This window comes from Macrotis lagotis, chromosome 3 (assembly GCF_037893015.1).
Source record: "Macrotis lagotis isolate mMagLag1 chromosome 3, bilby.v1.9.chrom.fasta, whole genome shotgun sequence".
Lineage (NCBI taxonomy): Eukaryota > Metazoa > Chordata > Mammalia > Peramelemorphia > Peramelidae > Macrotis > Macrotis lagotis.
The window spans coordinates 225,264,731-225,277,966 of record NC_133660.1 but is presented as its reverse complement, the minus strand read 5'-3'; the positions used below and the strand labels follow the sequence as shown (position 1 = coordinate 225,277,966).

The following is a 13,236-nucleotide window of genomic DNA, read 5'->3' as shown; positions in this document are numbered from 1 at the left end:
AACTTCTGCAATGCCTATCTTAAAAAATTCAACTTTTGTACATTCCAAATGTAGCTAAGATAGTCAGGAAATGTTGTTACCTCTGTTATATAAATGAAGAAATTGAATGAGAATGGTGGAAGAACCTGCTCATGGCCACCCAGTTAGTAAATGCCTTGAGGCATGATTAGAACTCTGGTCTTCCAAACTCCAAGGCTTGCCACCTTGATGTCTTTACAATTTCACAAGTTTTATTATGAGATCTGGAGAGTGAGAAGAATGAAATATTGCTAGTACCTCCCTAAAATAATGGTCCAGGTAGAGTAACAAGAATGAGACCTTTCAAAGACGACCACAGTGGTTAATGAGGAGGAGGAGGATGGAGAGGCAGATTGTAAGGTGTTCCTGAGAGCAACATCAAGAACAGTAGGGTGGAAGTCACAGACAGGCTGGGCCCAGGGGACTGGGCTGCCCAGAGGTAGTGGGCCCCCTTTCTTCTAGAGTGCCTAAGACAGACACTGGACAACCACTTGGTGAGTTCTTATAGGGGTAACTTTTCTGAACTTTAAGTTGGACTCAACAGCTACTGAAGTTCCACCCTTCAGATTCTTCTCCTCTTTTGAAAACTAGTTGTATTTGCTATTGTTAACTCTGGCCATTTCTGTTATAGATAATGTGATTATGCTTTGTTAATTTTAAGCAAGTTACAAAGGGTCATTTAATCCTCTTTCAATGGTGCCTCCATTCTGGACAGTCTGATCAGTCATTAAAAATAATAAGTGATTCTCAGTATGCCACAAGGTAGAAGACAGTTCCTGCTCTCAAGTCATTCACCATCTAATGAGGAAACAATAAGTAGATAACTGTGCATACAAGCTATGTGCAAAATGTTTGAAGTAGGTGGGATTTTAGCTGGAACTTAAAGGCAATCAGGAGGAGGAGATGAGAATCCACTTGGGAATCCATAGACAGAAAATGCTTGAGTCAAGAGATGGAATGTCTCCTCATAGAAGAAGATGTAATGGGGGAAAGGTTTGAGGTCAGATGTAAGAACTGAACAGTAATGAGTGAATACAAGTTGTGGATGAAGCACTTTGACTGAATGTTAGGTTTGATCCTAGAGGTGATAGGGAGCCACCGAAATTTGAGTGGGGATGAGGTGACTTGATTAGTGGGAAAAGGCTTGAGATAAGGACCAGTAAGGCTGCTGTAGTAGTGCAAGCATGAACTGATGAGGGCCAGAACTAGGCTGATAGCAGGAGTCAGAGAACAGAAAAGGATGGATTAGAGATGTCACAAAGACAAATCTGACCCAACTTGGCAATAGATTATGAGTGATGAGAGAGAGTGAAGAGTCAAGGATGACACCTAAACTGCAAGCCTGGGTGACTGGGAAGTTTTATTAGTCAATATTTGAACTAACTCTGCTCCTTGAACATGCCCTTTTGGAATGCAATTTTCCCACTCTTACCTATCCTTTGAAAAGCATCTGCCAATCTATCCTTCATCCCCGAGATGGTAGTAGCTTTACATTTTGTAAGACGCTATCCACCAACTTATCCTATATATATTATAATTGTGATTTTGTAGAATGTGAACTCCTCCTGGGAAAAACTTACCTACCCAAACTGCAAACTCTCCCCTGGGTTGTGTCCTTTCATTCCTCCTTAGCACTTAGCTGTACAGTTTTAAAAATAATGGTTTAACAAAGTTTACTGAATGTTTTTAATAGTATTTCTACATTCTCTTTCTCAGTTTTCTTTTCCATTCCTCTCCTTTCCATGCAGCAAATGTGGAGTGTGGAATTTTTTTTTAATTTTTGGGGGGGATTCATTGACTTTCAGAACACCCGAGTTTAATAAAATTAAACACACAAATGCAGGAGATTGCTCAGGTTCTCTAGTAATACTAAGATTTCTAGTGGATTTCATTTAATAGGATTTGATCTGTATTTTGATACCTTTAATTGAGACCTAAGAAAATGTGAGGCAATTTAAAATCCTTAATAGTAATCTCATGCTCCTTGAAGGAAACAGAGCTTCCTTTTGTGGTCAGGCTTAATTAATTACTAGCTATAAAAATTCTACAGGGAGAGATGAACCAGTAGCTTTTCCTTCTTTTTGCTTGATACCCTTGTACCAATAAGGCCAAAAAAATCTCTTTTCTATTGTGCTGCAACTGGCTCAAATTGGAGGTTTAAGGCACAGTGGTTTTAGATGATCCTTTCAGTGGAATGTAATTGTTCTTACAAAGGTGACCAGACCTCATGAGCCAGTTCATTTATTTTTCTACAAATTTCTACTTCCTGTATAGTGAATTTTATACAATTTTCAATGTTCATTTATTAAATATACATTCCCAAAGAAAAAAAGTGATTCATAATATCCAAATTCCTAAACTATTATATACATATATAAGTGACATTTTTTTTGATCAAATAAGCTTGAAACCATAATGCAGCAACCATAAACCATCATCTTTTTATTGTTATTAATACATAATGAGATTGTTACAGTTCTTTTCAGCTAATGTGTTTATCACACCAAAAATAGAAATATAGAAAAATTAGCCAACCTAAAGTAGAAATTAAATCATCCTATTAATTTACTTTGCATGTTTTAAACCAGTAAATAAGAATTTTATTTAACCAAATCATTTGGTGATATCAGAAAATAAAACTATTTCACTTGAGTAGTCCAGAAAAGAATTTGGGACAACTGGATATTAATGAACTTCTTTCATCAAGGGAAAAAAAAACTACTTACCTGCTGCAAATAGCAGTGATGATTGGTTATGTTTTTAGCTAACAGTGTCTGCCCTTGATGAAACCATTTCTTCACTGAGTCCTTTCTTCTTGTGAGAAGGCAGTCCATAGGAATTATTTGTAAGAAAATCTTTCTTCCCCAAGGAAAGGATGGTCTCCAACATCCTTAAAGAACTGCCCAGAAGAATTTGCATAAATAGTGAAACATGGCAGAGCAGGTTAGAAAGAAATAGATCCCTGGTATTTTGAATCCTTATATCCATAACCAGTGTCAATTCAACATTACTTACCTGAAACTTGATATGGTAATTTTTTAAACAAATTATGTTGAATGAGATTAGGGAACATAATAGGCTAGTGTAATAAAAAGAGGACTGGTATTGGATTCAGAAAATCTATGTTCAGATCCTTCCCTTGACCCTAATTGTGTGACCAACCATGGACAAAATACTTAGATTCTCTGAGCCTATTTACTCATATGCAGAGTGGGGATAATGTCTACAATATTTGATTTACAGGTTGACATTAGGGTGAAATGAATATAATGTCTGTAAATCACAAGGCACCAAAATGGCATTTATATGGACATTATTAATAATAATGAAATTGAAACACTACTCATCAACCCACCCTTTTCCTATCCAAAGGGAAAAAAAAAGTCTCTACATAGAACTTGAGGCAACAGAAACTAAGATTCCAATTGTCTTGGTATTTTCAGCTGTTCTCTTTAAACAGCCAAAATACCATCTTTTACCCTGACAGGATCTTTGTTCTTTCTGGAGCTATTCTGAATATCTGTCATATTCAGCATATTCCAATTGTATGGTTTACAGTACCCTGCTTTAGAAAATACATGCACTTTAAATTTGGTGGAACAAGTTCATTTTCATGTTAATACAAACATTCTTAGCACTGGATTATTGTGTTTGCAATACATTGAATTGTGCAGTTCCCCACCGAGTGTTTTCCCCCCCCTCTAAGTATGAGTTGTCACAGCATGACACATTTATGCAGCTCAGAATAATCTCTGAGGATGCCATTTCAAAATGTATTCAGTTCATCTTAGTTTGAAAACACCTTTCTGAGTCTTTTCTGAGTATATGAAGAAATCCTTTAATAACCTGCTCCTGTGTGTCTTGAAAAGTTGTATATTCAGTCACAATTTGATGTTGTCTCTGAATATAGAAAGCTCACAGTGAATTACCATATGAAGCTATATAAGCTCTGTTAAATGTTTGCCCCCAGGCAAACTAATGCTAGGTTGAATTTGTGGGATGCTTCCCCACTTCCAGTGGAGTGTGTATTGTCAACTCAAGGAAATAGAATTTTAATGTTGTTTCACTGGCTTCTTCTCTGGGAATTTGTGAATAGGATGTGGCTGTTTATATCATTTTTTGGGCCCTGGTGCCCATCTACTTCCAGGTGGACAGTTTCTAAATGTGCTGAAGAGTAAAGAGAAAAGCGACTGGGGTTTGTTTATCTGTTAACTGTCAAATTACTGAAATAGTCAACTTACTTTTCCTTTTCTCTCAATGGTTAAGGCTAGTTCTCTCATTTAGGGTCAGAGATACTTGTCATATTGAAACATTCAGTAAGGTAACCTTCCCTTCTAGAGAAAATGGGAAGTAAATGCCATGCAAGTATATAAAAAGTACTGACTTTCACCCTTGAAGAAGACATTTTTGAAAGAGGTAGTGTCTGTTGATGGGTCCAGGAAAAAGAATGCAAACTGTGGAATTCAAGCCCACCTTTGCTATATACATCTGTTATCTTCTGTAAAATGAAGGGTTGGAATGGATGGCACATGGAGTTCCTTCCAATTTAAGATTCTACAAGCTGATAAGAAAAATAAGATTCCTTTTTTAGTGAATACAATAGAATAAAGGCAATAAAAGGTTTTTTTTTTATTCATGGGCTATAGAAATCCTTTCTTGTGCATATAATTAATAGTTTACTCTAGGTAATTAGTTTCCAGTCATATGCTGTCAGAAGTTTCTTTTTTTTCTTTTTTTCTTTTTTTTTTTTGCAAAGCAATGTGGTTAAGTGACTTGCCCAAGGTCACACAGCTAGGTGGTTGTTGTTGTTATGGCCACAGATACATAATAGTAATTAATAACAACAACAACTGTGGCCATATTTGAACTCGGCCAACTGTGTATCTGTGGCCATATTTGAACTCGGGTCTTCCTTATTCTAGGGCCTATACTCTATCCACTGTGTTCCCCTACCTGCCCCCATCAGAAGGTTCTTAACCATTATAATACTCTTAGTTAAAAATAGCTACTCTCATATCTGTAGTTCTTTAAGATTTCTCCGTGATCATGTGAGTTAAATATCACAGGTATCATTATTCCCATTTCACTAATGAAGAAATTGAAGTTCTGAGACTTTAATTGACTCTCTCTAGCATCTACCCAGATAGTAAGTGTCTGAGGCAGACCTCAAAGTCATGCCTCCTGTTTACAGAATTGTATTTTTCCATTCTAGGAAACCGCCTTCTAGTCTGCTTTATGTTACAAGAAAAAAAATGGATGTGAGTCACCCAAATGCAGTTTAGTAGTAATGACACCTTATTTCCTGGTAAGGTCTACAGACAATTGAAGGCCTACTATAAATCTAAATATAAGGATAACTTATGTAACTTTTAGTTTTCTGGGAATTAATTTGTGAGGTGATATGTACTCAAAGAATAAAGAATGAGACTCTAAATTATGTTGGACATGGGAAACTGAGGAATGGTCATGACCTGGTATGGTCATTATGAGGACAGGGATTCAGATCCAGCTCTGTCAGAAGTTCTGCTGCAGGATCTGGCCTTCCTGCACATGACAATCTTTCAGTAGCTGTATGGGAAATGCAGAGCACTGTAGAATGCTGGATTTGGAGTTTGGAAGATCTGAGTTCAAAACCTGATCGTGGTACTTATTAGGGTGGCTGTAGACAAGTCACTTAACTCTCTTGGCTTCAATAATTCATCTGTATAACAGGGGCTGTAGATTCAGCGACCAGGTCCTTCCAGTTCCAAACCTTTGATCCTGTGTCAAAGATTACTCAAACATTGTAGGAGGTATTCAATATTTATTGAATGGATGGATAAAAATAGTATAGAGCCAGACAAGATCTTTCAGATACTGAAACCTAATCCAGGGATCCCTCATTATATATAAATTTCATTCTTTATCATCAACAAGTTGTTATTTGAACATCAGGGTTTTTAAATTTATTGATTTATTTTTTAGGTTTTGCAAGGCAGTTGGATTAAGAGACTTGCCCAAGGTCACACAGCTAGGTAATTAATAAGTATCTGAGGTCAGATTTGGACTCCAAACTTCCTGTCTCCAGGGCCGGTGCTCTAATCACTTCATCACCTAGCTGCCCCTGAACATCAGTTTTATACAAATGATTGTGTTTAGTGATGTGAGAGATGCCAAGCCATGTCACACTTTAAAGAATTTACCATCTTGTTGGGGACAATATATAAAAATCTATAATCATTGGGGAGCCCTTGAACATTTTTCAGTGAAGGAAAGACATGATCAAAGCAGCATTTTAGGAAGATTAATTTGGTGATAATATGCAGAATGTATTTAAGGGGAAATAACTAGAGACAAATACGCTACTTAGGAGATCCAGGTAGCTAGGTGGTGCAATGACCTCAAAGCCTGGAGGACAAATCTGGCCTCAGATATTCAACAGTTACTAGCTGTGTGACCCTGATTGCCTCACATCCAGGGCCATTTCTAGTCATCCTGATCCAGATGGGCATGGAGGAGAAAGTAAGGCTGGTGACTTAGCACAGCATCCCCCCCCACACACACACACACTCAAATCCAATTCATTAGCTTTTCATGACATCACTTTCCTGATGACATGGTATTCTTCAAGACTTAAGGTCAGGAGACTATTATAATAATCTGGAAATGAGGTGGCAAAGTCCTGGACAAGGTTTGTGGCAGTGGAAATAAAAACATATAAGAGATATGGTGGAAGGCCACTTAGGTATCGCCCTCAAATCCTTGCTCTCTCAACTCCAAGTTCAGTTTATTGTCCAGATTGTCAAATCTTTCTGTATAGCACCTCTCTTCTTTGCCTCCTCCTCCTCTCTTCTGACACTGCCACCACCTTAGTGCTGACTGTCATCACCACATTCTTAGATTTTTGAAATAGCCTTACCTGGTCTCCCCCATTCCAACCATCAATCTTATCTTCCTAAAGCATAGGTCTGATTAAGTCACCCCCCCCCCACTCAGTGAATTCCAATAGCTCCCTATCATCTCCAGTATCAAAGATAAAACTTTCTGTTTGAAATCCATTTTTCTTATAACTTACTCTTCTTCACCTGTCAGTCATTGGTTCAAGCCTCCTTGCTCTTCTTTGCACAAGACATTCCATTTCGCTATTGTGTGTATTTTCACTGGTGGGTCCCTCCTGCTTCTACTCTCTTTGATTCCCAACTCCTGACCTCCCCTGGTAACCCTCAGTCAGTCAGCAAGCATTTATTGAATGTTTGTTTTGGACTAGGCAATAGATGTTATCAATAGGCAAGCCTAACTTGGTGAAACTCAGGAGTGAACCTGCATGTGGAATGCAGAGAGTTCACAGAAGGACAAAAGAAGGGACTTGGTCTGAGAGGGAAGAAGGTGGGAAAAGGACATTTCCTCTCCTGAAGAGAAGCAAGAGGACTCAAAAGCCACATCCTTTTCTCTTGGGAACTACTAAACTATGAAGATATGATGGTCTGCTTAGCTGCAAGTGTCCAAACTGCACAAGCAATTTCTCAGCGTAGGGCAGACTGACTGACACCTGTCTTGACTCTCAAGAATACACAAGTAGGCCAGCTTGGATGCAAACAACCCAGTATTATGTATTATGTCCTTGACATTATCGGAGCCTCCTACTTTCTCGGGGTCTAGTGTTTATAGAAAATATGAAAGTTCAGCAGACTGTTAACAGAATACAAAGACCAAAAGAAAAACAGTGTCTGCCCTGGAGGAGCTTATATCCTAATGGGGGAAATCAGTGTGGGGGATAGAGAAAGTCCAGAGTGTAGCCTTAAAAGGAATGAGACATGGTTGGCCTGAATGTCTTCCTTAAATGGAATTTATGGGAGGACCTGATCCAGTTGAGAAGAAGAGGACATAGGAGCAGAATATACTTACAGTATGTGAATTCCAAGTCTGGCTAGAGTGTGGATGAAGAAGTGGGACATTGTAAGAGAAGTCCAGAACATATCTTCCTATTATATACAGGATAAATAGGAACTAATTCACAAAGGAAAAGTACTTGAATTAAGAGGGGTTGGGGGAAGCTTCCTGTATATGGTAGGATTTTAGTTGGTACTTAAAGGAAGGCAAGGGAGTTGAGAGAGTATTTCAAGCTTGGGGGATAGCCAAGAAAATGTCTGAAGCCAGGAAATGGGGGATTTTTGTGCAATAGCCAAGAGACCATTGTTACTGTATCCACATGATGGAGAGAGTAAGTATAAGAAGATTGGAAGGGTGAGAGGAGGTTAGGTTATAAAGGGTATTGAATGCCAAATAGTATTTTGTAGTTGATTCTGAAGTAGGAAGCCACTGGAGTGTATTGAAAAGGAGTTGAAGATTGGTTAGACTTGAAGTTTAGGAAAATTACTTTGTTGGCTGAATGGAAGATGGAGTGGAGTGGGAAGAAGCCTGAGACAGGCAATTTCAGTAAGTGCTAGCACTAGTGGGATCAGCACAAGAGGAGAGAAGGGTATAGCAAAAGACCAAACTTGGCAGGAAAAGCTTACCCATTGGGCTATAGGAATTATAACTACAGGGCATTAATTAGAACAACATGAATTTATAATTGCATGGATATAGGTAGAAATATAATGCATTTTGTAGTATGAATGACAAGAGAAGAGGTGAACAGTGGATTTGTAAATAATAATACAAGACAGCATTTAAGTGGTACAGAATTGGGGAAAATTGTAACCCCCACATAACAGTAAAAGTTCAACCTGTCCCAAGACCAGCCACTTTATAGTAATGCCAATACATATTTTATCTTGGTCAGTAGAATTCAGCAGCCAGGTTGATATTGCAAATAATTTTTTATGAATATATTTTCCCTAATACTAAACATTCTTGACCTTTTTTGTGTGTGTCATGGCAACTCTGACACTCAGAAGCTTATGAATCTCTTCTCAAAATAATGTTTTTTAAATTGATACAATAAAATATATAAAATTAAAATATTTTTTGAAATTAGTTTATAAATCTCAGATTAAGAATCCTGGCCCTAATACATGATACCTATGTTTAATTGGATAGTCAGTTATAACAATAGCCATGTCAATAGCCATAGTCATCCTGCTTGGTATCACACCCCTGGACTTGCAAATAAGACACCTTCATATTTTCTCATGTCCCCTTATCTTCTGCTTATTCAAATAGGCAGAATACCACAGGGTTTCTTGTGAAGCCTAGCCAGCAATGTGAAGTATTGCAGACATCTGCCAGAATTTTAAACTGTGACATTCAAATCAAAGGAAGCTACATCTTAATAATGACAAGAATGCTGAGCAAAAGTTTCAGCCAAAAATGATGTTCTCAGTCTTTTATTCTATAAGCAGATCTTTCTCTGTACCCTCCAAGTTCAACTCCTCTAATGTCTCACCTCTCAAAGTTTTCTATAGCTACCTATTTTACTATTTTCATAAATTAAATAATCTTTAGTAGCATGTCTAAATTGGAAGTGGGTAGAAAGAAGAATAAATGATGTTTGGAAAGGCCTGGCAATGCAGAGATTGGAAGGGGACTGGACAATACTTGGATCATAGGAACTTCAGCTTAAGAACTAGTCTAACCCTCATTTTCAAATATGGAAATTGAAGTCTCAGATTTTTGTTTGTGCCCCTGGTCTGGCAAGTAGTAGGTGACCAAGGATTTCAGTTCCTGTCCTCTGATTAAAAATCCTGTATTCTTTCCATAATCCAATGCCATGTTAGGAAGACTAAGGTCTCAGTTCTCTGTTAGGAACCATCCCATACCCTTTTCCACATGCAACTCTCTCATGGAAACAAGACTCACATTTACTGGCCTTATTTTTCCTTTGGGCAAAAAAGGATCCAGGGAAAATAATTCATTGTCCAAAGGGAGAAATTTTTAAAAACCAGCATTTCATGACTATATTTCTTTGAACCAAGGGCTCCCATTTATTTCCTTTGTAGCTACGATGACAAATACAGTATATAGTAGGTGATTAATCAGTATTCCTTGAACGTTATTTATTGATTGATTTATTCAAAAGTGGAAGTCATTACTTATCTCACTTAATAAAAAAGAGAACTATTGAGGCCATAGTAAAATTTCATAATCAGAGGTTAAAGAAATTATTACAGTAATGTATTATTGGATTAGGAACTTAATATACCAAATCAAAAGGAAATCACTGGTACATTGGAGAGGGTACTGAGTTTTGAGTCCAAAAACACAGGATTACCCTGCATCTCAGAAGTTTGTATTGTGTCACATAGACTAGTCACTTTACCCTTTCCTTACAGGTTCCCGTTCTGTCAAATAAAATTCATACTTGCACTACTCACTTCACCGGGTCAATGTGAGGTATATGAGAAGGTTCAAGTAAATGATAATCTAAGGCCCCTTTCATCATGAATATTGTACAACAATGAAGTGAAAAAAAATGAACTCATTGTCAAGACTGAATATATTTAAGTGCTGCCTGTTTTTTTTAGCCCCAGTGAAATGAAGAAAATAAGGAAGTCAGAACATGATCTTAAAACAATGTAGCAGATTCACCACTCTTAAAATAATTTCCTCGGCATACTATTCGGTTCGTTCTAAAGAAAGATATTTCTTACTACCTAGGGAAGAATGCTTATTAGGGAATCCATTTGTAATTTAAGAGACTCCATGTAATGTTCTAAATTTCACCTTGCTTTTTTTCTTACTTCTGTGTGTTTTTTTTCTTGCTATTTTAATAAGAATCCTTTTTTTTTTCTTTTAAGGACTTGGTAAACATTGAGATGTTCTTGACAGCCAAAGAAGTAGAGGAATCTTTGGAAAGACAGGAGACCATGACTTGTTTGGCTTGGTGTCATGATAATAAATCAAGACTCAGGAAAATGAAGGTATGGTGATCTCTTACGGATTTTCTGTTGACTTAAAACAATGCTCTTTGTTCCTATGTCTTGTGGCTAATACCATCTGAACTTGGAGAAGGAGGGTCACGATATTGGACCAAATATGTTTATATCCTTTTGGTTCATTTTTTTCCTTTTATTTTTCTTGGCAGATAATCAAATGACTGAAAACCCTATCCCTCCCTTTACTATAGCTTGACTAAATCTCAAGAGCATTGTTTCTTCTAAGAGCATGAGGGCATTGTATGCAATGTTTATTATGTTGCAAACATGCTGTGTGATATGTAAATAAGACAGACTTTTAAAACACCTATGAAAAATGGTATTCTGAGAACTTGAATTATACATAGCATATTTCTTTGACTTTTTGAGTTATCTTAAATATTAGAAAATAAAATAAATAAAATAATCAAGCAAGAATACCAATTCTATAACCTGGTAGTAGTGAAAGTAGATTTTCTCAAGACCAATAGCTATAGACAAAGAACCATGATTCATTTGTCATTTACAATTAAACTCTGATAGTTAAACTTGCTTTTTAAAGTATGTTGTCATTCTAGGGCTTGCAGAAATGTTTTTAACTGACATTAACCAAAATCCCTGCCTCCCTCAGAAAGGTTTTGTTCTTTGTTTTTCAAACTAAGCGCTTCTTTAATTCCCCCAAATATTGTCTGAGCATTGTCTGAGTGCAATTATGACAAGGAAAGAGTGACATTCTCTGTCACTCAGGGCCGTCAAAACGAGAGCGAAATGAAGACGGGACGCAAAAGTAAATCGGCCAGTGATTCCCCTAGAGAGAATGATGATCTTGTTTTGGAAACCCTAAAAGGAAAACCAGAATTGGTATGTAAATACTATCGCATCCTTCTACAGTTTTAAAAAAAATAAAGGAAACCCTTGGGTCATGTTAGTATGTATACAAACAATAAGAAATGGCAGATCACCTGAAGAAGATTTTCATATTCCATCACTAATCTATAATATAAAATCCTGTAAGAGAAAAGAAAATGTCCCTTCCCCTAAGTTATTTCTGCAAGCCCTAACATCTATTAAACAAAGCTCTGAAAAAGCAAAGTTGGGAGAAGGGGAGTCTCATTTGACTGCTTTGGACAAATTTCAGCTTAGCCTGTGAGAATTTACCTCTGCCCTTTCTCATTCAAGCAGAGCATTTAAATTCCCAAGGAGCTCCATGAATGCCCAGCATAAATATTTGTACTCAAAGCTGGAGTGATATTGTAAACCAACATAGAAATCAACTTAAAGCTATATTTTTGGTTTGCAGATTTCTACCTCTTCTAAAATATAATTATTTTTAATTTACACAATTTCCTAATATGAAAGGGAACTAATTCTAAACTGCACTTTTAGAATAATTTTAATGTAATAAGATACTTAAATATCAGCATGATAAAATGAGTAGAGCCTGGCTCTGCAATCCAAGGGCTTGTATTCAGATCCTGCCTCTGGTGATTACTGTGCTGTGACCTTGGATAAGTCCTGCTCCTCAGTTTCCCCATCTATAAAGAGAGAATTGGACTAGATGGTCTCTGAGATCCTGGAAAGCTAAATCTGAAACACAGTGATTTTTGGAACTGAATACTAATTGTAGAAAAACACAAAAGCAGAGCTAAGGAGGATCACGTAGATAAAGAAATACCTTGTGTAAAATTTATTCATGATGTTTATAATCATAGAATTTTAGAAGTAGAAGGTTTGAATGTACCTTTATGTGGCCATAGATGATGACTCTGCATTCAAAATTAAATATGTATTTTGGAAATATATGGAAGTCAGTTCATTTAAGGATTAGGTAAGTTGTTATAATTTAAATAGGCAACAATTATTTAAATACTGACAAATACAGATTTTGAGAAAAATTATGACTGCAATTAAATTAAGCTAATTTCTTGTTCATTCTTTAAAACATGAGAAAACCTCACAACTTTTGTCCTTTCTCAGTTTTATATAATGGTTAATTCTGTGCCAGTTCTACCTTTAGGTATTAACCAAAGCATAATCTTTAACCAAAGAAATATAAGTATGTATAACTAGAGACATTCAGAGAGAATAGAAGAGTGTTGGGCAAAGAACATGGGCTAATAGAGGACCACCTGGTCCTATTCAATATATAAGATACCTGCCCTTTCCCAAATGTGAAAATGACCCTTGCCAGGGGATATGGAGGCTTCCTTCTAGTAGAGTCACTGAGCCTATTGCGCAGCATGACCATCCCTTGAGTTAAATGGACTTTTCACTTTTCAGCACCCTTGTTATCCTGAGTTTGGGACGGAAGAAGGACCAAACTTGTGTTTTAATGAAATGAGTATCTCTTGAATCAGCTTTAAGAATGAAGATCCTCATCATT

At 36.9% G+C, this 13,236-nt stretch overlaps 1 protein-coding gene across 2 annotated transcripts in view; it reads left to right on the top strand.

Moving 5' to 3' along the window:
• MAEA (macrophage erythroblast attacher, E3 ubiquitin ligase) overlaps positions 1 to 13,236 on the top strand; it is a 145,026-nt gene that overhangs the window by 76,853 nt on the left and 54,937 nt on the right. The window contains exons 4-5 of one of the 2 annotated variants that reach the window (XM_074229973.1): positions 10,737 to 10,859; positions 11,601 to 11,714. In XM_074229973.1, coding sequence (XP_074086074.1) covers positions 10,737 to 10,859; positions 11,601 to 11,714 — 237 coding nt within the window. The remainder of the gene's footprint in view (positions 1 to 10,736; positions 10,860 to 11,600; positions 11,715 to 13,236) is intronic. The other variant, XM_074229974.1, reaches the window with a different exon arrangement.